The 24463-nt window shown below is 43.2% G+C and overlaps 1 protein-coding gene across 1 annotated transcript in view; it reads left to right on the top strand.

Moving 5' to 3' along the window:
• The first annotated feature begins 1423 nt into the window (after window positions 1-1423).
• EGLN1 (egl-9 family hypoxia inducible factor 1) overlaps window positions 1424-24463 on the top strand; it is a 46824-nt gene continuing 23784 nt past the window's right edge. Inside the window, exon 1 of the mRNA XM_004578537.2 lies at window positions 1424-2452. Coding sequence (XP_004578594.2) covers window positions 1424-2452 — 1029 coding nt within the window. The remainder of the gene's footprint in view (window positions 2453-24463) is intronic.

Here is a 24463-nt window from a genome sequence, read left to right as displayed (position 1 = left end):
ATATTCAGATGTTAAACATCAGATGGCACACTATTTTCCATATTACTGGGAGTTCAGTTAAGCTAGTGAAAAATGTACCACTGGGGAGATTTATTCTTAAGACAAACGAAAAGCAGGAAGAAACACCCTTAGCTTGTTTCTGATACGGTTTTTGTGATCTGTAAAACAGGTAATTGTTTTCATAAGTATGGCTGTAATAAGTAGTTAATGTAGTCATGCTCATTTACCCCAAAATCCACTTCTCAGGAACAGTTTTATACGTATGCATTGAAAAAATATGAACATGGATACTGGAATGAACAGCTATTGCCAAATTCCCCGACGTATTGAACTAGCCAAATTTCACAAGGTGTAAAAAACACTGTATTTGATTTAAATTTTTTTTTCTTTTCATTTTAGTACCTTGAAATAGGATTCAAACGGAGCAGAGTTTTGGATCAACACCACAGAAGTAATTATCTTTGTTTTTTAACCATTTCAGGCTTTCTTCAAACAGAGGCTGCATGGTGTAATGGAAAAAACAGCCCTGGAATCTAACAAAGTCTGATTCCTGGATTCAGTCCCAGTTCTGCGTGACCTTGGGCAAGTTACTTTACTTATATGAATTTCCGTTTCCTTCCCTGCACACAACCAAGATCGCCAACAGTCACCTTGCAGCCCAGTCTCGGAGCGCGCTTAGCACATCCCCAAGTCGGCCTACACGACTATGCAGCCATGATTATTACGTCGCCACTCCACGACCCTCTCCAGGCCAGTGGCTTCGCACAGCAGGTGTAGGCAACGGCCCGAGCAGCCCCCTCCTCTCTGCATTTGTGAGCCTGCCTCCCTTGGCGTCTGCTTGCAGAGGGCGGTGGCATCGCGACCGCGGCTTCTGGGCGTCCCGGGCCCGCCCCGAGCGGAACCGGCTGAGGGGCGGAGAGACGACGCGCGTAGGACCGGTGGGTCTCCCAGGCCTAGGCCGAAGCCCCAGTCCCGCAGCGTGCAGGAGAGCCGAAAAGGCCTCGGCGCCGCGCCCGCGCCCCAGCGTGTGCACGGCCACCTCCCCCTCGGCCCTCCCACCCCCGGCCTCTCTCCTCCCCCTCCGCCCTAGCGCGCCGCCCGCCCGGGTCGCGGCGGGGCCGTGGTGTACGTGCAGAGCGCGCAGAGCGAGTGGCGCCCGCACGCCCTGCGCTCCTCCACTGGCTGGGCCGGGCCGCCCGGGACGCTGAGGCGGCGGCGGCGGCGGCGGCAACGACGAGAGCTGCTGCTGTTCCAGCGCGTCCGGAGCCAAGATCGCCGTCCGCCTCACAGGCCGTCCTCCATCCCGAACGCGCGATGAGGCGCTGAGGCAGCCGCGGACGCTGCGTGGCCCGACGCACGGACGAGAAAGCGGCCTGGCCGAGGGCGAGGGGCCGCCGGCCTGCCTTGAGGAGAGGGGCGGCGGATGCGTGGCGCAGTAACGTTCCTCGGCGCTCTCCCTGCTCCCCGGCCTGAGGCTAGGCCATCCGGCCACCACCTCTCCTACTCGACCATCGCCTCCGCCGACGCCTCCGCCATGGCCAATGACAGCGGCGGGCCCGGCGGACCGAGCCAGAGCGAGCGAGACCGGCAGTACTGTGAGCTGTGCGGGAAGATGGAGAACCTGCTGCGCTGTGGTCGCTGCCGCAGCTCATTCTACTGCTGCAAAGAGCACCAGCGCCAGGACTGGAAGAAGCACAAGCTCGTGTGCCAGGGCAGCGAGGGCGTCCCCGGCCATGGAGCGGGTCCGCACCAGCAGCCCGGCCCTGCGCCACCCGCCGCCGCGCCGCCGCCCAGGGCTGCTGGGGCCGGTGCCCGGGAGGCCAGGAAAGGAGCGGCGCGTCGGGATAGCGCCGCCGCCACCAAGGCTTCGGGCCGGCCGGCCGGCGGGGATGCGGCCAAGGCAAAGACCAAACCCGGGGCCGACGCTGCCGCAGCTGCGTCCCCACCTTGCGCGAACGCCTGCGGCCAGGGCCCAGCGGCGGCCGAGGCGGAGCCCAGGAAGGTGGAGCCGCTGGGCCGCCCGTCGATTTTGGAGAAGGCAAACATGTACCCGCCGAGCAACTCCCCCGGCGAAGGGCTGAGCCAAGGCGTCGGCCTACGGCCCAACGGGAAAACGAAGCCCCTGCCGGCGCTGAAGCTGGCGCTGGAGTACATCGTGCCTTGCATGAACAAGCATGGCATCTGTGTGGTGGACGACTTCCTGGGCAAGGAGACGGGGCAGCAGATCGGCGACGAGGTGCGCGCGCTACACGACACGGGCAAGTTCACGGACGGCCAGCTGGTTAGCCAGAAGAGCGACTCGTCCAAGGACATCCGAGGCGATAAGATCACCTGGATCGAGGGCAAGGAGCCCGGCTGCGAAACCATTGGGCTGCTGATGAGCAGCATGGACGACCTGATCCGCCACTGTAACGGGAAGCTGGGCAACTACAAAATCAATGGCCGGACGAAAGTAAGTGTGTGCATAAGGGTTCGCGCTTCACGTCCCGTAGAAAGCTGGCAGCCCCTCCTTCCAGGGGCACGAGCTGCTCAGGGTTAGGAACCGAATTCCTCCGTATAGAGATTTCTTTCTTGCATAGCACCCGTAAGAAGCACGGATAGAAATAGAATGCATAGGTAGGAGGGAGGAAGGGACGGAGGGAGAGAAAGAGAGAGAGAGAGAAGCGTCTTGCTCTGCGTCCCCTGCTTTTCCACGTATTCCCGGTTCATGATTTTCAGACTGAACTTAGGCACCCCCGTTCTTCCTTTAACGTTGCTGTTGCACTGTTAGTCAGAATTCAAACCTTACTGGGATTCTAAACACCCAATGGGGGCATTAGAGTACTACCCCAACCCATGTCCTAGTTCTGCCTCTACCTCGAGTTTGCATAAGTTCTTGAGTTCTCCATGGTGCTTGACACATCCTGATTCACGGAGTTCAGAATTGGCCGGCTGATTGCAAAAAGGTACACTTAAAATAAGCTTTTAGCTGGAAGATTCCTTCTCTTTCCCTCTCTTCCTTCCTTCCCACCTTCCTTACTTTATTTTTCTTTCTGTATCTTTCTATATTTATCTATTTACCATCTATCTATTCGGGAAGAGCTTGGCTACTCCCCTCCCCCTCATCTCCCTGACTGTTTTGAAGCCACTTATAAAACTGGGAAAGAGGTATTTCCGTTTTCAGCTCTGTGTAGGTAAATTACATTTTTAGTATAGATTTCCTTTATTTGCTTTGTTAATAGAATCCCCCCACCCCAATTAAAAAGAAAAAACAGCTGTTTTTTTGTTTCTTGGGAAAAAAAAGAAACAAGGAAGGCTCAGAGTTGCAGCATGGGGTCATTTTTTTGCCTGCTCTTTCAGGTTGTTGCTTTTCCCTGACAGTCTTCAGTTCCCATCCAGCCTAGTCCTCTGGCCTCCCTCAGGATGGTCAACAGTAGGCAGGTTCTTCCACAGCTGTTTTTCACTTTACTTCCCAGATCCCAGTCTTCGCATCCAGCTCCTCCCAGGCCACCCTGCTCCGTCGATCTCCTCCATCCCAAAAGGTCCCTTTCCGAGTCTGCAGTCTGGAGAGTGTGTCTTGGGAGATCCTCACCTGTGCCTGTGTGTACACACACACTCCGACTCTTCCTATTAGTTGTTTTTTGTGTGTCAGAGCATCTGTCTTGATGGTCGCTGCGTGTGACTCCGGCTGTCTGACCACTCACGTGAGGAAAGTTCTAAACAAGAACATTTTGTGGGGAAAAAAACCATGTAAAGTCGGCTTTATGTATTCCCAGTTCGTTGCTGGATGAAGATGTATCATATATTTTCAAAACAGTAGTGTCTGAATGTTAAGCTGGAAGAGGGAAGGGTTGCGTGAATCTCAGCCTTGGTCTTTGAAATTTTTTTTCTTCCACCCTTCCTTCCTTCCTCTCTCTTTTGCTCCCTCTCTTTTTTCCCTAGTTCCCTCCCTCCCCTTCTTCCTTCTTCTATCCCACAAATCAAATCTGAACATAGCCATGAACTCTATATAGCAGAAAAGAAATCAGTTTGAGGAAAAAGGGCTATGAAGACTGACCAAAGTATAGAGTTGGAAAATTAAGTTGGGAGTCATGATTAATGCAATGAAAATAAGTCACCTCCTTCCTCAGGAATCCTAAAGACTGAAGGCGGTGTGGTTGAAATGTTAAGTCACCTGACTGCATGTATTATCATGTAATAAGGCACTAGGAAGAAAAGATTTAGAACTCTTTGGTTTTGCTCTTATGCTTTGGTTTTAGGAGTGTAATTTGAAAATTTATGACTTAGGAAAGTCCTTTCGTTATACTTCTCAGCTGAAGTTTTTGAGAATCATGTTTGAACATGTAAGTGTCTCTTTTAAAAAAAAAAGAAACAAGGATGCTTGCTTTGGGGGAATAAGCAGGCTCTCAAAATATTATCCACCATCTATTGAGCAGTAACAGTCTACTAGACACCACATTAGGCTCAGTGCAAAGTAATCACAATAATAATCCTGTGACATAATATTATTTCTAAATTATAACTGAAATTTTAGCTCAGCCACTTGATCACTTATGATAACCTAGCTGGTACTCAAACTTGGGTCATTGAAATGTAAAGCCCATGGTTTTTCTGCTGTAATAGATTTAAGTGAGACATTAGAAGACAGGTTGTGGCTCACTTAACATACCGCTGAAGTTAAAATTTGATCTACATATTTTGTCAATAGCAAATAGCATTTACTTTATTTATAATCAAACTATGATTGGGCTATGTAAGCTTTTTTCAGTAAGTGCCTGTATGTACAATCACGGTTAGTCTGTAAAGTGCCAAGTCTACTGTTACGTCTATTTAAATGGGAAGAACATTGCATTGTGACTCCATCCCAGCCCCTCCTAATCTAGAAAACAGGACCGCCCTTCTAGAATGGAATATAATCAGATACATCAGGCTCATCTTCAGGATCAGAGCATATCCCTACTGTAGCTTGCTGTGTCTGTCAGACTCCTTGTGCTTACCCAGCCAGGCCATTCTGACTTATGAAAATATTTTGCATGATGACTTAAAAACCACTTTGCATTTACCTGCCTGAAGCGTGCTGATTTAAGAGTAACTATTTAAAAGAAGTCAGAATATGATTATTACATGTGATTGTAGTGACAGTCTGCAATCGAGAATTTTATTGCCTTCATCACAGTGATTTTAAGTAACCGCAAATGTGTACTATTTTTCTCTCTTTAAATTTCAAAGCAGAAGCTTAGCTTACTGGTGTATTACCCATATAATAGGTTAGTAAAGTGGGGCCTTTCTAGACACATTATCAAGGAACTGAGTGGAAAGCAGAGCAGCTGGGACTTGAACTGGCACTCAAAGGTGGGATACTTGCATCACAAGCAGCAGCTTAACATACTGTACAGGACCCCAACCTCTGTCCAGCTGCTTTGAAAGGCACCATAGAGAAGAATGAAATAGTGTAGGGGAAAAACAGAAACGAAATTGTTGCCTCTGAAGTAACTGAGCTTTAATTTCTACTTTTTTCCTGTCTTTGGAGGGAAAATCTCCCTCTTTTTGCTCTGATCCTGTGCTTTGGTTCTTTATCCTTTGCTTTGTCACACCCTTTTCCCCATCAAAATTTTGAATGGTGACCAGAAAAAAAGGAACCTTTGCTGCTTTGTAAAGAATAGTAGTATGTGGGCTGTGTGAAGTCATAGGTGCCTTGACTTGGAAGTAGAGGAAGCAGAATCCAGAGGCATAAGGATGATGAGAGAGAGTTTAATTTAGAGTTCCATTGCCTCCCTAAAAGGAAAAGATAAAGCATTGGCTGCAAATTATGTTGGTAAGGTTAAGACTAGTTTATAGTGAGAGAGGGAGAGAGAGAGAGAGATCTTCGGTCTGGTAGTTCTCTCCAGATGGTCTCAAGGCCAAATGCAAACAAGCAAAACTAGGAGCTTCTACCAGGTTTCCTACTTGGGCAGCCTTTTGCAGGCTGTTTGCAGGGAGCTGGATTGGAACTGGCACATCCAGGACAAGAACCGGTGCCCATATGAGATGCAGACTTCTCAGGCAGTAGCTTTATTGGCCATGTCACAGCAGCTGCTATGTTACTTAGCTTTCATTAGTACTGCACTTACTCACTTGGGCTGAATGTGATTTGTTTTTTTTTTAGTAAAAGGCGAAAGATTCATAGGATTTGAAGATAAACCAGAGTATTGGATATGATTTTTTAAAGATTTATTTGTTTTTATTGCAAAGTCAGATATACAAAGAGGAGGAGAGACAGAGAGGAAGATCCTCCGTCCCATGATTCACTCCCCAAGTGAGCCGCAACGGCCTGAGCTGCACCAATCTGAAGCCAGGAGGCAGGAACTTCTTCCAGGTCTTCCACGCGGGGCAGGATCCCAGGGATTTGGGCCATCCTTGATTGCTTTCCCAGGCCACAAGCAGGGAGCTGGATGGGAAGCAGGGCTGCTGGAATTAGAACCTGCGCCCATATGGGATCCCGGTGAGTGCAAGGTGAGGACTTTAGTCACTAAGCTACCGTGTCGGGCCCTGAATATGATTTTTTTCTTTTTTTTTTTTTTTAGATTTCATTTATTTATTTTTTTTATTGGAAGGCCGGATATATGGAGAGGAGGAGAGACAGAGAGAAATATCTTCCGTCCAATGATTCACTCCCCAAGTGACTGCAACGGCTGGAGCTGAGCCAATCCGAAGCCAGGAGCCTGGAGCTTCTTCCAGGTCTCCCACGCAAGTGCAGGGTCCCAAGGCTTTGGGTTATCCTTGACTGCTTTCCCTGGCCACAAGCAGAGAGCTAGACAGGAAGTGGAGCTGCTGGGATTAGAACTGGCGCGCATATAGGATCCCGGGCGTGCAAAGCGAGGACCTTAGCCACTACACTATTGTGCCGGGCCCCTGAATATTATTTTTAAAGCCAGAATAGGGTGAGGAAAATGCGGTACTTTATTATCACTGCTGTGAAGAGGTGCAATCATGTTAGGTGTAAAATATGAACTAACCCTTTGAAGACATAGTGAGAGTGTGCCTCATGTGAGAGGCCTCACCAGGACTTGATTCATCATGTTACCATTCCAACACTGTGAAAAGTCATTTTCACTGTTTACACCTACATAAATGAAGTAGTGGGCATAAAACAACCAAGCCAAATTTCCTTCTCTGTCTACTTCTGTTATTTTTCTCCCTACTTTTGGAATCTAGGACATACAAATTGAAGCCACTTATTTAATAACTTAATAGCTGCACTAGAATTCATGATCAAAGTCATTTATGTTGTGTACCCAAAGTCTGAAAATATTGACCTGCGGTAATTGTGCCAGCTACAAAGGAGATTTGTCTGGATTAAAAGGATAGTTTTCATTTTCAGTGAAACCAAATTCTACTCAGTAAAAAAACATTTGTATAATGAGTTTATAGGTAACCAAATATATATATGTCCAAATGAATTTTAAATTAAAAGTTTCTTTACATCTTTATAACTTACTTACTGTAAGTCATGAAAATATCCTGCAACCCTGCGTCAGAGGAAGGATGGGCAGGAGCAGAGAAAGGAAGAGGAAGAAAAGCAAAAATGACATCTGTAAGTAGCAGGGATCTTGTGTTGCTGTTGGACCAGGATGGGATTCTGAACTTCCCATTCTCTGTCCAGTGAGGGAATCTCTCTGAGCCTCAGCTGCTCCACCTGTAACATGACGTTCAGTGATACCTGCCCTCTCTGCCTCTCAGGCTAAGGCACTCTAATCCTGTAGGGGAAGAGTTACTTGTATGCTTTCCCTGTCATTTCCTTCTGTTACAAAGTGGATTAAAAAAAAAAAAGTAGCATGATCATTAATTTCTAACCTAGTAACTTCCTAACCTCTCTCTCATGTGATACACAGTGTTTTGTTTTGTTTTTTAAAGGAAGTAAGTCTGAGAGAGGTGCTGACTTATTCAAAGTCCTAGAGCTGGTTAGGAACGAAACATTTGATTCGTTTCCCTGTTATGTCACAATCTCTTCATCTGATTTAATTGTATTTGATGCCATCTTTATGGATATATTTGAACATGCGTGACTTCCTTCCCCCTTCAGTTATGCCACACTGACTTATCTGACACTCTAGTTGCAATTTTCCTCCTTTAGAAAGTCTCCCTTTTAATTTCCTTAGATTTTTGTTTTTGTCCAACTCTGTCTTTCCTCTAACGTATCTAAAGCTTGAGGCAAGTAAACACTGTTGGTTTCCTTAGCTGTCTTTCTGCTCTGTATGTCCTGTTTAGGTGTTTGTTTTCTGTTTTCTTTCCCTCTGTGAAATCTATCTTTGTTCTCCGATGTTTTCTGAAGCTTGTGCCCTTCTGGTATGCCTTTGGATAGATGTTATCAGCTTAGCTATTTGTAGTTAATTTTTCACTCTAGTCTTCTAACGCTACACCAGTATTTCAGCCTCTTCATCATAGCTCAGTCTAGGACAAGTTTTAAAAATCTTTTGACTGTACGCACTTGCATTCTACCTCCTTTTTCATTATGCCCATGTGTCCACACTTGGAATGTTGTTTGTGATTACATGGTGTCATTGAGATAACTGAGCCATGTTCATAGCTTGTTTTTGGCTCGTATTCTGTTTAAAATACTTGTGCTTTAAAAAAAAAATGAAAGAACAAAGATCAACAATCTCCCCTCACAACATTAAGTATTTCCTAGTCCCCCCTCTGAACTGTTCGCCTCTGTTGCAGTGTCTTCGACGTCATAATCCCATTTTTCTATAACTGATTCACATTTGTGTATCTGAAGAGTTTGGCCAGTATCTGTAGCCTCTGTTTACTTGTTAAAGTCACTGTAAAAGGTTTTATGAGTCTGGCATTATTACTTTCTTTATTCAGTATCCTAGATCCTAGATCTTTCCCCTTACCTCTATCCCCTATTTCACTTCCTAGAATGGCTGTAACAGCCAGGGGCCAGCAAGTTGAAGCCAAGAGCTGGGCATTAACTCGGAGTCTCCAGTGTGCAGCAGGAGCAATCCTGCGCTGCTTGTCAGGGGGTGCACCAACAAGAAGGAGGAGTCAGGCGCGGAGCCAGAGTGCAAACCTAGGCAGTCCATGAGGGGATGGAGGTGTCCCAGGCAGTGTCCTAACCACTGAGCCAGACAGCTGAACTCCCTCCCCGCTCCAAGATGCTAGTATTTTAATCAAAGTAAACTACGTATAATTTTAGCTCCCTGTATTTTCTGAGTCTTGCTTTGGTAATATTTTTGTTCAGTTGTTAACAAGTATTAAATGAGTCTCCTTCATGTACAGTCACATGTCTGAAGCTTGGATTCTGCTTAGGGTAGTTGAAAAGTAGGGAGGGACAGTTAGTAAACCCTACATGATATATAGTGTTAGGAAGATCAAGAGAATAACTAAGGGATTCTCTTATAAGTAGAGAACTGAATGAAGTTGGGTTAAGGATAAGTTACACAGGCATGTGCACAAAGAGCATTGCACATAAAGGTACTAAATAGTAAATACAAAGGCTCTGACATGGAATGCACCTTGTGTATTCAGGGAACAGCAGGGAACCCACTGTGTTTAAGGCAAAATGAGTGAGGGAGATATAATCACTGAAATAGCAATAAAGGAAATTAGAGCAGTTTACATAGCCATTTGCCTTGCAAGCCCTGGCAAGAGCTCTGGATTTTATTGTGGCTGATATGGGAGGACATTGAAGGGTTTGTTTTTAAAGCTCTCTAGCTACTGCATGGGAGTAGACATGGGCAGGAAGGATGGAAACAGGAATACTGATTAGGAGATTCTTACAGCAGTCTTGGCACTAGAGATGATAGAGATGATGAGAATTACTTATCTTCTGAATGTATTTTGAAAGTAGAAGCCATGAGATTTTTTGATTGTATTAGATATGAGGTATGAGCGAAGGGAAGAGGTAAAGATGACTTCACGTATTCTGGCTTGAGTGGTTGGAATGTAATAGTTACTTTATCTCACCCTAATTCTTTTGCTCTTCTTATCCTCTTGTCTCACTTTTAAGTTTCCATTTATAGTGACCTGCTGTCACTTATTTTCCAACCACAGGCATAAAGGGAAGAAAAGACTGTATGTTCTATCTACTTTTCTACATTCCTTCAACTTGATTGTGCATGCTGCTGCTGTTTTTAACTTCATAGGCTCATCCTGTCATCTCCAAAGGTTTTATGACTTCTTTGACGAGGAATTGTTACAGAAAATCTTGCACTCTTCTGATGTTGTCGTCTCCAAACAGGTCTGTGCTTTCTTGTATCAACCACGCACTTAAAATGGTTTGTAAATCCATGGAAAAAGACATACACAGCTATGAAGTTGAGGGAAACATTGGAGATAATTGAGTGGTTCAGCATGAGGCAAGCATATATTTAGATTCCATGTCAAAATAAAGTCAGAAATAAAACATCTGAATTCAGACTTGCAGTTAAGACATTGCTAAGGAAATCCGCATACATGTTGGAATACCTGGCTTCAATTTGTGACTCTGGCTTTTGCTTTTTTTAGAGATGTATTTATTTTATTTTCTTTTTTATTGGAAAGACAGATTTACAGAGAGAGAAGTAGGTACAAAGAGAAAGATCTTCATCCACTGTTTCACTCCCAATCATGACCACAACCACCAGAGCTGAGCCGATCTGAAGCCAGGAGACAGGAGCTTCTTCTAGGTTTGTCATGCGGGTGCAGGGTCCCCAGGCTTTGGGCTGTCCTCTGCCGCTTTCCCAGGCCACAAGCAGGGAGCTGGATGGGAAGTGGAGCTGCCGGGATATGAACCGGCACCTGTATAGGATCCTGGCAGATGCAAGGCAGGGATTTAGTCACTAGGCTACTGTGCTGGGCCCATGACTGGCTTTTAATTCCAACTTCCTGCTAATGAAGACCCTGGCCGACTTATGTGATGGCTTAAATAACAGGGTTCCTACCACTCTTAAATGGGAGAACTAGTCTGAGTTGCTGACTCCCAGCTTTGGTCATACTCCAAATTGTGGGTTTTTTTTTTTTTTTTTTAAAGATTTAGTCATTTTATTACATCCAGATATACACAGAGGAGGAGAGACAGAGGAAGATCTTCTGTCCGATGATTCACTCCCCAAGTGAGCCGCAGCAGGCCGATGCGTGCCGATCCAATGGCGGGAACCTGGAACCTCTTCCGGGTCTCCCACGCGGGTGCAATGTCCCAATGCATTGGGCCGTCCTCGACTGCTTTCCCAGGCCACAAGCAGGGAGCTGGATGGGAAGTGGAGCTGGCGGGATTAGAACCGGCGCTCATATGGGATCCCAGGGCTTTCAAGGCGAGAACTTTAGCCACTAGGCCACGCTGCCGGGCCCCAAATTGTGGGTTTTTAGCAAATGAACCACCTGATGAAAACTCACTCTTTCAGATAGATAGAAGATAGGCCAGTATTGTGGTACAAAATCTTGAAATGTCTTCACCCATCTGAGTATCTGGGATTGAGTGTCACTTCCTCTTCCAATCCAGCTTCTTGCTAATGAACCTGAGAGGTATCAAGTGATGATCCAAGTACTTGTGTCTCTGCCCCCATGTGGAATACCTGGATGGAGTTTCTAACTTCTTACTTTGACTTGGTCCGATTATTGTAGGTATTTGGAGAGTGAACCAGCAGGTGCAAGATCTCTTTGTCTCTCCTTCTATAACCCTAACTCTGCCTTTTATAATAATTAAATCTTTACAAGTATGAAAAAAAGGACTTGGGGCCAGCATTGTGGTATGATAAGTTAAGCCACCTCCCTGTGATGCAAGCACGGCTTTTGACCACTGGTTCAAGTCCCTGCTCACTTCTGGTCCAGCTCCCTGAAAATACTCCTGGGAGAACAGCAGAAGATGATGTTACGTTCTTGGGTCTCTCAAATCCAAATAGAAGGTGGGGCTTTGTCCTGGCCTAGCCCTAACTATTGTGACCGTTTGGGAAGTGAACCAGTGAGTAGAAGATCTCTTTTTGTCTTTTCTTCTGTCAGTAACTGCCTTTCTAAGAAGTTTTTTTAACCTTAACAAATAAAACAAAATCTTGCTGTTTCGAATAAAAATTGGGAAGAAGTAGAATGACCATATGTCAAAAAATGAGGCCAACACCATGGCTTAGTAGGCTAATCTTTTCCTATGGTGTTGGCATCCCATATGGGCACTTGTTTCAATCTTGACTGCCTCACTTCCAATCTAGCTCCCTACTTTATCCATGGCCTAGGAAAGGAGCCGCGGAGAGCTCAAGTCCATTGGAGACCTGCCTTCAGATCAACTTAGCTCTAGCCACTGCAGACATTTGGGAAATGAAACAGCAAATGGAAGATCTCTCTGTTTCTCCTTGTCTCTATAATTCTGCCTTTCAAATAAAGATAAAATAAATAGTTTTTTATAAATGTCAAAAATGATAGCATTGACTTATAGGTGAAAATGATAGCTTCTTAAAATAGTGAGGAAGTGCCCAGCACAGTAGCTTAGCAGCTAAAGTCCTCACCTTGCACATGCTGGGATCCCATATGGGAGCCAGTTCTAGTCCCGACAGCTCCACTTCCCATCCAGCTCCCTACTTGTGGCCTGGAAAAGCAGCAGAGGACGCCCCAAGGCCTTGGGACTCTGTACCTGTGCAGGAGACCTGGATGAAACTCCTGTCTCCTGGCTTCAGATTGGCTCAGCTCCAACAGTTGCAGCCCTTTGGGGAGTGAATCAGCAGACGGAAGATCTTCCTTTCTGTCTCTCTTCCTGTATATGTATCTGACTTTCCATTAAAAATAAATATTAAAAGAAATAGTGCAGAAGGAGAAAATTAACAGTAGCTTTGGAACTATACTTGATAATCTTTGACAAATATTGGACATTATGAGGCCTTTGTTTTCTTGATGTGGAGACTAGTACTGGAGTTATAGATAACCTTACCAGGCAACAAATATTACTTAAAAATTATTTCCCATAGGTCTGTTATTTTTCTTTCTGCTTACAGATTTCTATTAAAATCTGTCTTCATTTCTGTCCTGGACAGTTGCAAAAGCCCTTTTTTTTTGTTTAGATTTTTCCCCTCCAGTCCAGTTTATCCATTGCTGCTTTTAATTTTTAAAAAATTTTATCGCTTCAATTTTTATTTATTTAAGAGGGAGATTTTTTTTTTTTTAATTTATTTTTATTGGAAAGTCAGATATACAGAGAGGAGGAGAGACAGCAAGAAAGATCTTCCATCCGATGATTCACTCCCCAAGTGAGCACATGGCCGGTGCTATGCCAATTCGAAGCCAGAATCCAGGAACTTCTTCCAGGTCTCCCACATGGGTGCAGAGTCCCAAGGCTTTGGGCTGTCCTCAACTGCTTTCCTAGGCCACAAGCAGGGAGCTGGATGGGAAGTGGAGCTGTCGGAATTAGAACTGGTGACCATATGGGATCCCGGTGCATTCAAAGGTGAGGACTTTAGCCGCTAGGCTACGCCGCCGGGTCCGGAGAGAGATTTCTTATCCCCTGATTTATTTCCCAAAAGCCTGCAGCAATCAGAGCGGGTTAGGGTGAAGCCAAGTGCCAGGAACTCAATCCAGGCCTTTTACATAAGGATCTCAGATACTTGAACCATCACTGATACCTCGCACGGCGTTAATGAATGGAAAGCATGGATTGGGAACTGGGCCAGAACTTGTGTGGGCCCACAAGGAGTGTTTTGACCAGTAGGCCAAATGCCTAACCCTGTTGCTGTTTTGATTCAAAAAGAATATTTCAAGTCCAAAAGAGCTGCCTTCCAGGTCCCTGGATAGATTTCCATTTTTGCTTTGTACATTTCCTCCACCCTTCCTGTGAAAAGCAGGCAGAGGGTTCTCCAACTTGCTTCGGTCCCCCCCCCCGCCAGCCCTCTAAGCAGAATTGCAGCTCTCTATCCTATCCATTGCCCTCACTCTTTCCATCCCCAGCAGCATGTGGTTCACAGCAGATGTTTGTGAGCCACTTAAAAATAGGCCTCCTTGCATACTCCATTGGGTAAACTGAGCTGCTGTCATCAGGGACTCAGTAAATATTGCATTTGAATATCTACTGCATTACCCCAATTAAGATTTAAACACAACATACCTTTAGAAAGCATTCTTTCCTTAATTCATTATTTTGTTTGTGCCTCCTGTATCCATCCTATAGAAATATACCAACACTTTAGAAGTTTTGATAGATTTGTTTGAATTATACAGTTTTATCCTGGCATCTAATACACACTGTTTGCTTAGGCATCTATTCACTCTGACCTGTCACTACTCTTTGGAATACCACTTTCAGCTAACCTGTTTCCTTACTGCTTTCCAACTTACTCTTCCTAGCACTGTGGATTCTTAGACCGGGTTATCACTGTCTTAGCATCTCAAATCTTTCATTTCCTTTAGGATCCAGGTTAAGTTCCCTTCCTAATATCTCTGCAAAGTTTGAATCTTCAGTAATCTCTCTCTTCTCAAAAATTTGCATGTTTCCCAGAAATGTCTTCTTCAGAATGTTATAAAGGCAAGAAACCTATTTTATAATATGCTGTACCATACTATATTATGTTTTGCAGAGCATCCTTTGTTTAATTCTTATTTTTTACTGTTCATGTTTAGCAGTCTCTGAGTTGTCCTGAGCTAATCCTGTGACCTGTGCGTCACCTCGGCTTCTCTACCTTTCCATACAGTTTCTAAAACCCAAGTAAGACTTTCGTGAGTTTTTATCCTGTTGTGGTCAGCTCTGCTTTTTATGCTTACCGTGCTGTTTCTAGTCCCTAATTTTCCAGATAAAAATAGGCAACATAGTCTAAGCTATTTATAACTCCAAGTACTAGGAGAAAATTCTGCACTGAAGGTGAAGTTAAGCTTTATTCCTTGCCTGTGCCCCAAGTTAACTGATCGGATTACACATTGTGATAAAACACAGCATATCCTTGAATCTCAAGGAGAGAAAAGCCTGTGTATTTGTACCTCCCTCACCCACACCCATGGCCTGAAAATTCCCAGAAAATAGGTTTTTTTCAAAACGAAACTACATAATAAACAGGGTAAGGAAAGTGACCTCTTACAAGACCTAGTTGTTCCTAAGAAGAATCATGAAGTGTGGATGCCATGAATTTAGTAATAATGTCTTCCCTGGAGAGCATACCTCTCCCGACATATTTGCTAGGGTCATCATTGCTTTAGATTTCTAGATGTGCCTTGGTTCAGATTCTGACTCAGTTCTGATTTCAGCTTTCTACTAATTATTGCCTACCCTGGGAGACTGCGCATGATGGTTAGAGTACTTGGATTTCTACCACTCACATGGAAGACCCAGACTGAATTCCATGCTCCTGATGTTGACTAGTCCAAGCTCTGGGCGTTTGGGGAGTGAACGAATAGATGAAAAAATCTCTTTCAATAAATAAAATTAATTAATTAATTTAAAGTTGAAGAAGAGACTAAGAGCCTTTATCAGTAACTGTTAATACTGGATTATGATTCCGTTTTCCTTCTGCCTTACACTGTCCTGTCCCCTGTTCTCATTATGAACATGCATTGTGTGCTTTGCTTTGTTTGTTATTACTTGTAACTGGCATTTCAGTAAGATTAACCAAATTTTTAAAAAATAAGAACCTGTGACTGGGACCATGATAGCAGAATTCCATGTGGATTCCAGTTCGAGTCCTCTAATTGTTCTAGTTCCCGTCCAACTCTCTGCTGATGCACGTGGAAAAGCAGTGGAAGATGGCCCAAGTGCTTGAGTCCTGCAACCCATGGGAGACCTGGAAGAAGCTCCTGGCTCCAGCTTTTGTTGACGTTTGGGGAGTAAAGCAGCAGATGGGAGATGTCTCTCCCAGTCTCTGTAACCCTGCTTTTTCAAATAAAGAAATAAATCCTCTAAAAATAATAAATAAAAAATATCGAGATAAATCTGATGATAATAGTATGCAGGATGCAGTGGTTGGGGTATGCCCTTATAACAAAAGTGAAACTAGAATTCATATTGGTTGCTTTTGTTTAAATTAAAAATTGACCCTTATGGGCCAGCATTGTGGCACGGTGAGTTAAACCACTGCCTGTGATACTGGCGGGTTAGGGTGCTGGTTAGATTCCTGGCTGCTCCAGCTTTGCTAATATGCCTGGGAAAACAGGGAAAAAGTGACTGGGCCCCTGCATCCACATGAAGATCCCGATGAAGCTTCAACTTGGCTTTTGTGGCCATTTGAAGAGTGACATAGGAGAAGGCAGATCTTTCTCTGTCTCTTTTCTCTAGAACTCTGCCTCATATATAAATACATAATTTTTAAATTGACCCCAAATTGTTGAGTCAAACATCTCTTGAAATTTTTGGTAGAAAGTTGTTCATTATTCCAGTTTTCAAGAACTGTACCTGATGTTTTTTCTTTATGCCTGCTCTTTAAAGATTCTTATCATTGTTTTATCATCTAAGAATTATCCATATAAAGGGCATACAGACAGAGGCTGAAGGAAATGTGATTGTTGATAAAAACCAGAAATAGACACACAGGGCTGCTAGTACTGTTTTGGTTCTGTCCTCTGGCCATCTTGGTGCTGAGCAATCCCTCAGTCCCCACCTGTGACGAGATGTCCCCATCAGAACAGCTGTTGTGCAGATGATTATTGGTAAGAAGCTTTCTTTGTTTTTAAATTTTAATATAGCTATTTATTTCATTATTCCATGATATAGTTCCATAGACAAGAAGCTTTTTATTTTTAAAGATTTATTCATCTTAATTGGAAAGTCAGACTTACAGTGAGAAGGAGAGACAGAGAAGAAAAATCTTCATATGCTGATTTACTCCGCAAGTGGCTGCAATGGCCAGAGCTCAGCCAATATGAAACCAGGAGCCAGGAGCCTCCTCTGAGTCTTCCACCATGGGTGCAGGGTCCCAAGGCCTTGGGCCGTCCTCGGCTGCTTTCTTAGGCCAGAAGCAGGGAGCTGGATGGGAAGTGGAGCAGCCAGGACATGAACCAGCACCCTTATGGGATCCCGGTGCATGGAAGGTGAGGACTTAAGCCACTAGGCCCGTGCCAGGGCCAGAAGCTTTCTTTTTATGGAGTGATTATATTTTGAACCCTTGGCCCAGTTTTTTCTAAGTATTAAAACCTGGTCCAAGTGTGCCTTGACTGAACATTGCTCCTCTTCGTAGTGCTGGTCAACATGGGTATCACAAGTTAAAATTCAGTTTTGGATTCAGACTGCCTGTTTTATTTATACTGAGATACAAGAGCCTTATTTTTAATTAAAACCAATCTATTATTACTTAAGCCATTGGCACATCGCCTTAGCAATGTGAGAAAGGATACTAGTGGGTAGATAAGGGCATCTTGAACCAAATTTCAGGTGATCATGTTACATAATGGGTGTTGGACTCACTTCGACTGAGGATTATCAGAGGATCTTTTTCCATGCCCTCCCTCTTAGCAGAATAAAATCAGGTGCTAATAAATATTTTATTTTTAAACTTGAGTTTAATTATATAAGCTTCATTAAAAATTTGACATCCTTAGATGTTAATTTCAAAAGCCAGTCATGCATACGTATAAGGTTACATGATCAGATCAGGAGCCAGTGCCGCACAGCAAATTAAGCCAACACTTGGCAACAATGCATCCCAACTTTGAAGTGGCAGTTGGAACCCTGGTTTCTCTTCTTTCTAATAGCTACCTTCTAATAAACCTGGCAAGGCACCAGAAGATTGTCCAAATACATGGCTCCTGCCACCAACTTGGGAGACCAGAACGGAGTTGCTGGCTCCCAGCCTCCACTGGCCCAGTCCTGAATCTTGCAATCATTCAGGGAGTTAATTGGCAGGTAAAAGATCTCTCTCTCTCTTTGTCTCTCTTTGACATGACTTTGAAACAGATAAATAAGAAAATCAATAAATCTTTTTTAAAGAAAAAGATGTAATCAGACCTCCAACGAGTTTTTACTTATTAACGTAAGTGCCAATTTATTGCATAATGTGTTGATGTCTCATATTTATTTAGTAATCGTAATGACAGTAATCAATTGAAAGCTTTGAAAACAACCTAATAGTTATTTCTAGCCTAGACTAATGGATATATTTTAGAGTTTGCCTAATTTTCAGAAATGCTTTTTTTGACTTCTTTACCATTTTTTTTATCTTCTGGTGGTTTATTAACAAAGTTTTAGAATGACTTCGATGTCTGTACTCTGAAATTTGACTCATAATAATTGTATCATAGCACAAAATACATTTAAGAACCCAAATTATCTGTAAGAAATGGTTTATAATTCCACATGAGTTTTCTAAAATTAATTACACTAAGTAGTGTTTTTTTTTCCCTTTATTTTATTTATTTGAAAGGCAGAATTAACAGAGAGGGAGGAACAGTTCTTCCATCCTCTGGTTTGCTCCCCAGTTGGACACAACAGGACAGGGCCAGACAAAAGCAATGTGTCAGGAATTTCTTCCTGTCTCCCATGTGGGTGCAGGGGCCCAAGCAGTAGGGCCAGCTTGTGCTGCTTTCCCAGGCACATAAGCAAGGAGCTGGGTTGGAGATGGAGCAGCTGGTGCCCATATGAGATGCCAGCATTGCAATTATTGGTGTTACCCAGTATGCCACCACAATGCTGGCCCTTTATTCCTAACATCTTTAACAGTTGAAATATAAAATAATTCAAATGTGTTTTACTACATATTACAGGAATTAGCTTTTTTACTTTAGATGTGGAAAAGAACATTTTTAGTCATTTTCAAAGAAAATATTTTAAAGTGAATCAAGGGAATACTTAAAAAAATTTAGAAGCACTTAAGTGGTAATTGTAGCACATGCTTTTTCTTTGCAGTTTAGCAATTATACCAATTTTAACTGAAAGATCTTATGTCATCATTACTACTTTGTGACTTAACGCTTTCTGATAATAAAAATAACATGATGCTCCAGAATTTTGCAAAAACTGAATAGAAAACAGCAGTTGATGAAATAACAGCTATAGTAGCTAGAGCTTTTCAATACTTTCTTCCCCAGAGTACTAGCAAACTCAGCAAGGGTGCTGTGAAATATCTTAAAATTTTAAGGGAAATTGCAATAGCATCTGCTAGATGCCAAAATGGTTCATCAGTACATTCTTTACAGCAATGTCAGACCTTCTGAAGCTGTGTTTAGTGTGTGCTGTGATAAAAAGCAAGGCCTGACCAAGAATTCCTATGCAGCAGGAGGAAATGAGTCTGTCAGTATCTGATCTGATCCCAGGGCTTAAAAAGGTGATGCTGTTTCATCTGGCATTACATTGTTAGGACTTAAATACATACTAAGTGGTGTGCATAACTGTTTAATAAAATTATTAGGTCTTTTTTGTTTTGTTTTTGCCTAGAAGTGCTATGAAAAAAATGACTTGAGACACTGAAGGTTCTGTGAGCCAAGAAAGTTTGGAAACTGTTGACAATAACTGACACTTCATGGAAACTTGGTTGTGGAGCCAAGGAGGGCTGAAATGATTGGATACTAAGTAAAAGAAGGTCTAATTTAAAATAGAAGAGATAGGTATGTTATGTGTTGGGGAGGAGGCAGTTAGCAGATGATGAACAGATGTTAAAAATACAGATGTTGGGCCCAGCAGCGTGGCCTAGCGGCTAAGGTCCTCGCCTTGAGCGCCCCGGGATCCCATATGGGCGCCGGTTTTAATCCCGGCAGCTCCACTTCCCATCCAGCTCCCTGCTTGTGGCCTGGGAAAGCAGTTGAGGACGGCCCAATGCATTGGGACCCTGCACCCGTGTGGGAGACCCGGAGGAGGTTCCTGGTTCCCGGCTTAGGATTGGCGCGCACTGGCCCGTTGCGGCTCACTTGGGGAGTGAAACATCGGATGGAGGATCTTCCTCTCTGTCTCTCCTCTCTCTGTATATCTGACTTTGTAATGAAATAAACAAATCTAAAAAAAAAAAAACAGATGTTGACTTAGAGTAAAAGGTTCGTCAGGAGGTGAGGAAGGATGGAACCTAGACCCTTCCTCTCTTACAGATTTATTTGAAAGCCATGGTGAGTTTAAGAGAAAGAGATCAGCTTGCTTGTTCACTCCCTGAGATGGCCGCATCAGCGAGGGTAGGGCCGTCCTGCAGCTAGGATTTTTATCTGGATCACCCATGTGTGTTCCGGGGCCCAAGCACTTGGACCTTCTTCTGTTGCTTTTCCTAGGCCATAGCAGGAAGTGGATGGGATGTGGAGCAGCCAGACCATGAACCCATACCAGTACAGGATGCTGGTGTCAAAGGCAGCCAATTTACCTGCTATACCACAAGGCCTACCCTAGACCCTTCTTTTGTAAATGTTTTCCCAAATTGATAGCACTAGTTTGTTAAAAGGAATTCAGAAATTCCTTTTTTTATTTTTCATAATACAGTTTTAAAGGCCTAGAGGTTCATCCCCCCCTTTTCCCTTCCTATTTTTTTTCTTTCACTATTTATCCCCATGCTATAATGATAGTATAGTCCCTCAGCACAAGTTACAAGCTTAACTTTCTGATATTTAAATATATCATGGCATGGTAGGGTTAGGAAAAGGTAGAAAAACTAGCGTTATAATGTGAAAGTATATTAATGTTTCTTGGGGCTCCTACTTTTATTCGGTGGTAGAGACGCATACTATATAATACCTTTACTTCCCAGTATGTCTCCCTTGTATAGGTCATATATGTGTGCATGTATATACATATATATTTTTAAATTTATTTATTAATTACATTGTATTATGTGACACAGTTTTATAGGTACTGGGATTCCTCCCACCCCTCCGCATACATATATATTTTCTAAGCTCACCCCAGACCTCCTAAATCAGCATATGCATTTTCAACAAAATTCCCAGTTTATTTGTATGCATATTGAAATTTCAGAAGTACTAAAGGGGATTAGCTTCCTTCTTAGTCCATTTTTAAATTGTGTATCTTCTATATGCCAGCCATTCCGAGGACAATGAGATGAAGATAGCTTGAGATTTAGATGTGTTATTTAGAAATGGTGCTGAAATAGTGGCTGACAGAGGTAGATGATGGAATTTTGAAATAGATTTTGAGGAAAGGCAACAGATCTGCTGAGGAATATAGATTGCTAGATTCTGAAGGTGGTTGAGGTCAAAGATAACCTTCAGTTGTGTCCAAGTACATGATTATAACTTTTCTCTATTGGTACTACGTAGCAAGGGTCCAAGAGCTGCAAAGATTGCATTGGTCTAACTTTGTTAGCTTGTAGGATGAGGTTAAGGGGGGGGGGAAGCTAACAATAACAAAAAGCCCTAGATAATGGAAAGAAAGAGAGACACAAGGAGGATAAGATGAGGAAAGCATGCATAGGAGTGGAGTTCTCCTTGAAAGCTAATTGAAAAGGCCACACATCCTGAAATTGGAAGAATCTTGCCCTTGTTTTTATCCCACAGACCTGGGAGAATTCTTTCCTGTCAGGCTGTTGATACTTAACAGGACTTAATGATTGATGAAAGAAAAGTTTCCGTCTAGAAAAGATTCCCAGGATTCTGGCTTTAGAGACTGCTAGAAACGCAGTATTATTAGTGAAGAATTGAACAGCGTATTATTAATGAAGTAGTATTGATACAGAAGTAAGCATTCTTTTAGAGGAGCCAGGGGCGTGATGGGGAAGTATGGGGGCAGGATAAGAAGTTTGGAAATGTTGAATTTGAGACTGGATAAGGGAATGTGTAGGTGGAGATGGCTGTTTAAACTACTGGAAGACTGAACAGGGAACTCAAGAGGGTTCAGGTATGATAATCAACTTGGGAGTCAGTGATAAAATAATAGCTTCTGCTAATTGTTCATTGCTAGATAGAAGACTGAGCAGTTTTTAGGCACTGTTATGTTCTCATATCAACGCTTTGAGACAAGCAGATGAGGAGGTGGACTTAGATGCCTGTAATCACACAGCTACTAATTGGTAGGACCAGGATAGGAACCAGATCTCGTCCCTTCGAAAGCTCAGCTGGTAGACTGTAGCTGGCTTCCCGGCAAGAGGAACCAGATCTCTCTGATTACAAATCCGTGCCATTCGCTAGTAAGCTCCTTCTTACCAAGGGCTTCTGTGAAAATCCTGGAATTGAGTCCATTTTCCTCTTGTTAGCTCAAGGTGTTTGCCTGTTTCTGAACCAACATCTAACCAGGTTGGAGCCATGTACTCATCCCAGCAGATCCCTGAGGACATGAGGCTGCTTTGAAGAGAACAAAAGCTGCTGTCCACAGAGCAACAGAAGTCTCCTGTGCAAGGATCGTGGTGATGATACAGAGACTGTCAGCAGTTATCAGAATGGCTGGCATTTGGTAAATGCTTACTTGATTTTTAGGTGGTCTGGGAGTCCTTCACATGTGTTCTGTTTTTAATCCTCACAATAGCCCTTTGAAAGTGTTTTCTGTTGTCCCACAAAGTGAGCTGGTTAAGTGATGGAGCCAAGATCTAGATATAGGCTGGCCAGGTGCAACCTTTCTCCCTCTGTACCACCAGAATATTTCATTTGCATTTTTCTTATTTTTTCCTATTATAGTTACAGAGCATAGAAGTTAACAGCATAATGAATTAGACAGACCTGGACTACTGATTTGTTATACGTGGTATGTTTAACAGTTGTTGAGATGACTTTAAAATTTCTCTTAAGTGTTAAAATGGAAATTGCTTATTTTAATTTTTTATTTAAGAAATATTTTGTGCTTTATGTTTTACTCTCCTAAGTGGCTTTTTATATTTAGCCTAATTACTCTTTATTTACTTATTTTTCAAATTTTTAATTTTTTTAATTTTAGAGGACAAGAAAAATTTCCCATCCACTGGTAGAGCCAGGAATTCAGTCAGCCTTTCCCATGTGGGTTCTAGGAACTTAGCTACTTAAAACCATCATCTGTTGTCCTTAGGTATGCATTAGCAGGAAGCTGGAATCAAGTGCTTGGGCCCCTTCATTCATGGTGAAGACCTGGAAGAACCTCTGGATTCCTGGCTTTGACTTTGCCCAGCCCCAGCCCTTGCAGTCATTTGGGAAGGAGATAGGAGGTTTTCTCTCCCTTTCTGTCTCTTTGTCCTCCTTCTTCTGTGACTCTGCTTTTAAAGTAAATGAATATAAATCCTAAAAAGAAAAAGTGTCATGTGTTGAAATGTTAGAGTGTGAATATGAGATGGTGTGGTCTAAGTTCTTTGTTTCAGACATCAGGAAAGCTTGCTTAGGTTCTATTGTTCAAAATCTCATCACTGCCTAATGGTGTTTTGGTTTCTGCTATGTTACACTTCTCTTTCTTCAAAGTAATTGTCCCAACTTGAAAATGGTCAGTATTCATTTTTTGATTGATTCAACAACCACGGCACTGATTGAATCCCTTTATATATGAACTAGACACATGATTAGCTGCAAAGACATAAATTAGGGACTGTTCATAAAAGCCCATAAACCATGCAGTGAAACTGGGCTCACAACCCAGCTGTTTAATTGTGCAGCCTCAGATAAGCTATCAATCCCAAGATTCTTGTTCATAAAATGAGGACAATAGTCAATTCTGCACAGTTGTGAGGTTTAGCTGAGATAATAAAGATTAAGTTTAGCATGGTGCTTGGCCAAATATAGAAAATAATGAAAGTGTTTGTGGAAGAAAAAAAGGAATTAAGTTGCTTGGAATACTTTCCCATGTTGATTTGTTTGACTCATATCCCAGAGAGGTAGTGAGTAATGTCCTAATTTTCAAATGAAAAATTGACTCCAAAGGCTTGAGACTTCTCCAAGGTCTCATGGTGATTAGTCATGGCTAATTAGCATTACCTTTGCACCATGCACTGTTACAAGCATCTCATATATGCTGATTTCTTAGTTTTGCAAGTGGTATACTGTTGTTATTTTCATTTTTTAGACGATGGGAATTAGGAACAGAGCGGTTAAATAAGTTACCCCAAGTGACTCAGATCTAAGTGACAGGATTCAAGTGCAGGAATCTGGGTTCAGCGCCCACTGTTAATCTTTCTGCTCATGTTCTCTCTTGCAAAGGTAGAAGTAGTTTTATACACTGTGAGCTGCTACTTCAGATGGCTGTTTATAAATCCACTGGGAGTAGGACTTCTCTAGGCGGAGCCTGCTCACTCGCACTTTCTGCCAGGGCTCCTTACTCGACATTGCTGTTAACATTTTGGTACCTTTGTTCTTTTCTTTTTCCTTTCCTTTTCTTTCTTTCGTTCGTTCGTTCGTTCGTTCGTTCTTTCTTTCTCTCTCTCTCTTTCTTTCTCTCCTCTTTCTCTTTCTTTCTCTCTCTCTCTCTCTCTCTTTCTTTCTTTCTTGCAGAATGATAGAGGGGGAGAGAGTGCTCGTCCGTCTTCTAGTTCACTCCCCAGGTGGCAGCAATAGCTAGGTCTGGGCCGGGTGTGAACCAGGCTGAATCCAGGAGCCAGAAACTCCATCTTGGGCTCCTTTGTGAATGGTAGGAGCCCAGGTATTTGTTCCATCTTCTGCTGCCTTCTAAGGCATATTAACGGAAAGCTGGTTGGGAAGTGGAATATCAGGAGTCAAACCAACACTCCGTCATAAACTACGAACGGAAGTTTAA

This window comes from Ochotona princeps, chromosome 10, assembly GCF_030435755.1.
Source record: "Ochotona princeps isolate mOchPri1 chromosome 10, mOchPri1.hap1, whole genome shotgun sequence".
NCBI classification, from domain to species: domain Eukaryota; kingdom Metazoa; phylum Chordata; class Mammalia; order Lagomorpha; family Ochotonidae; genus Ochotona; species Ochotona princeps.
This window is presented reverse-complemented; position numbering and strand designations above follow the sequence as displayed.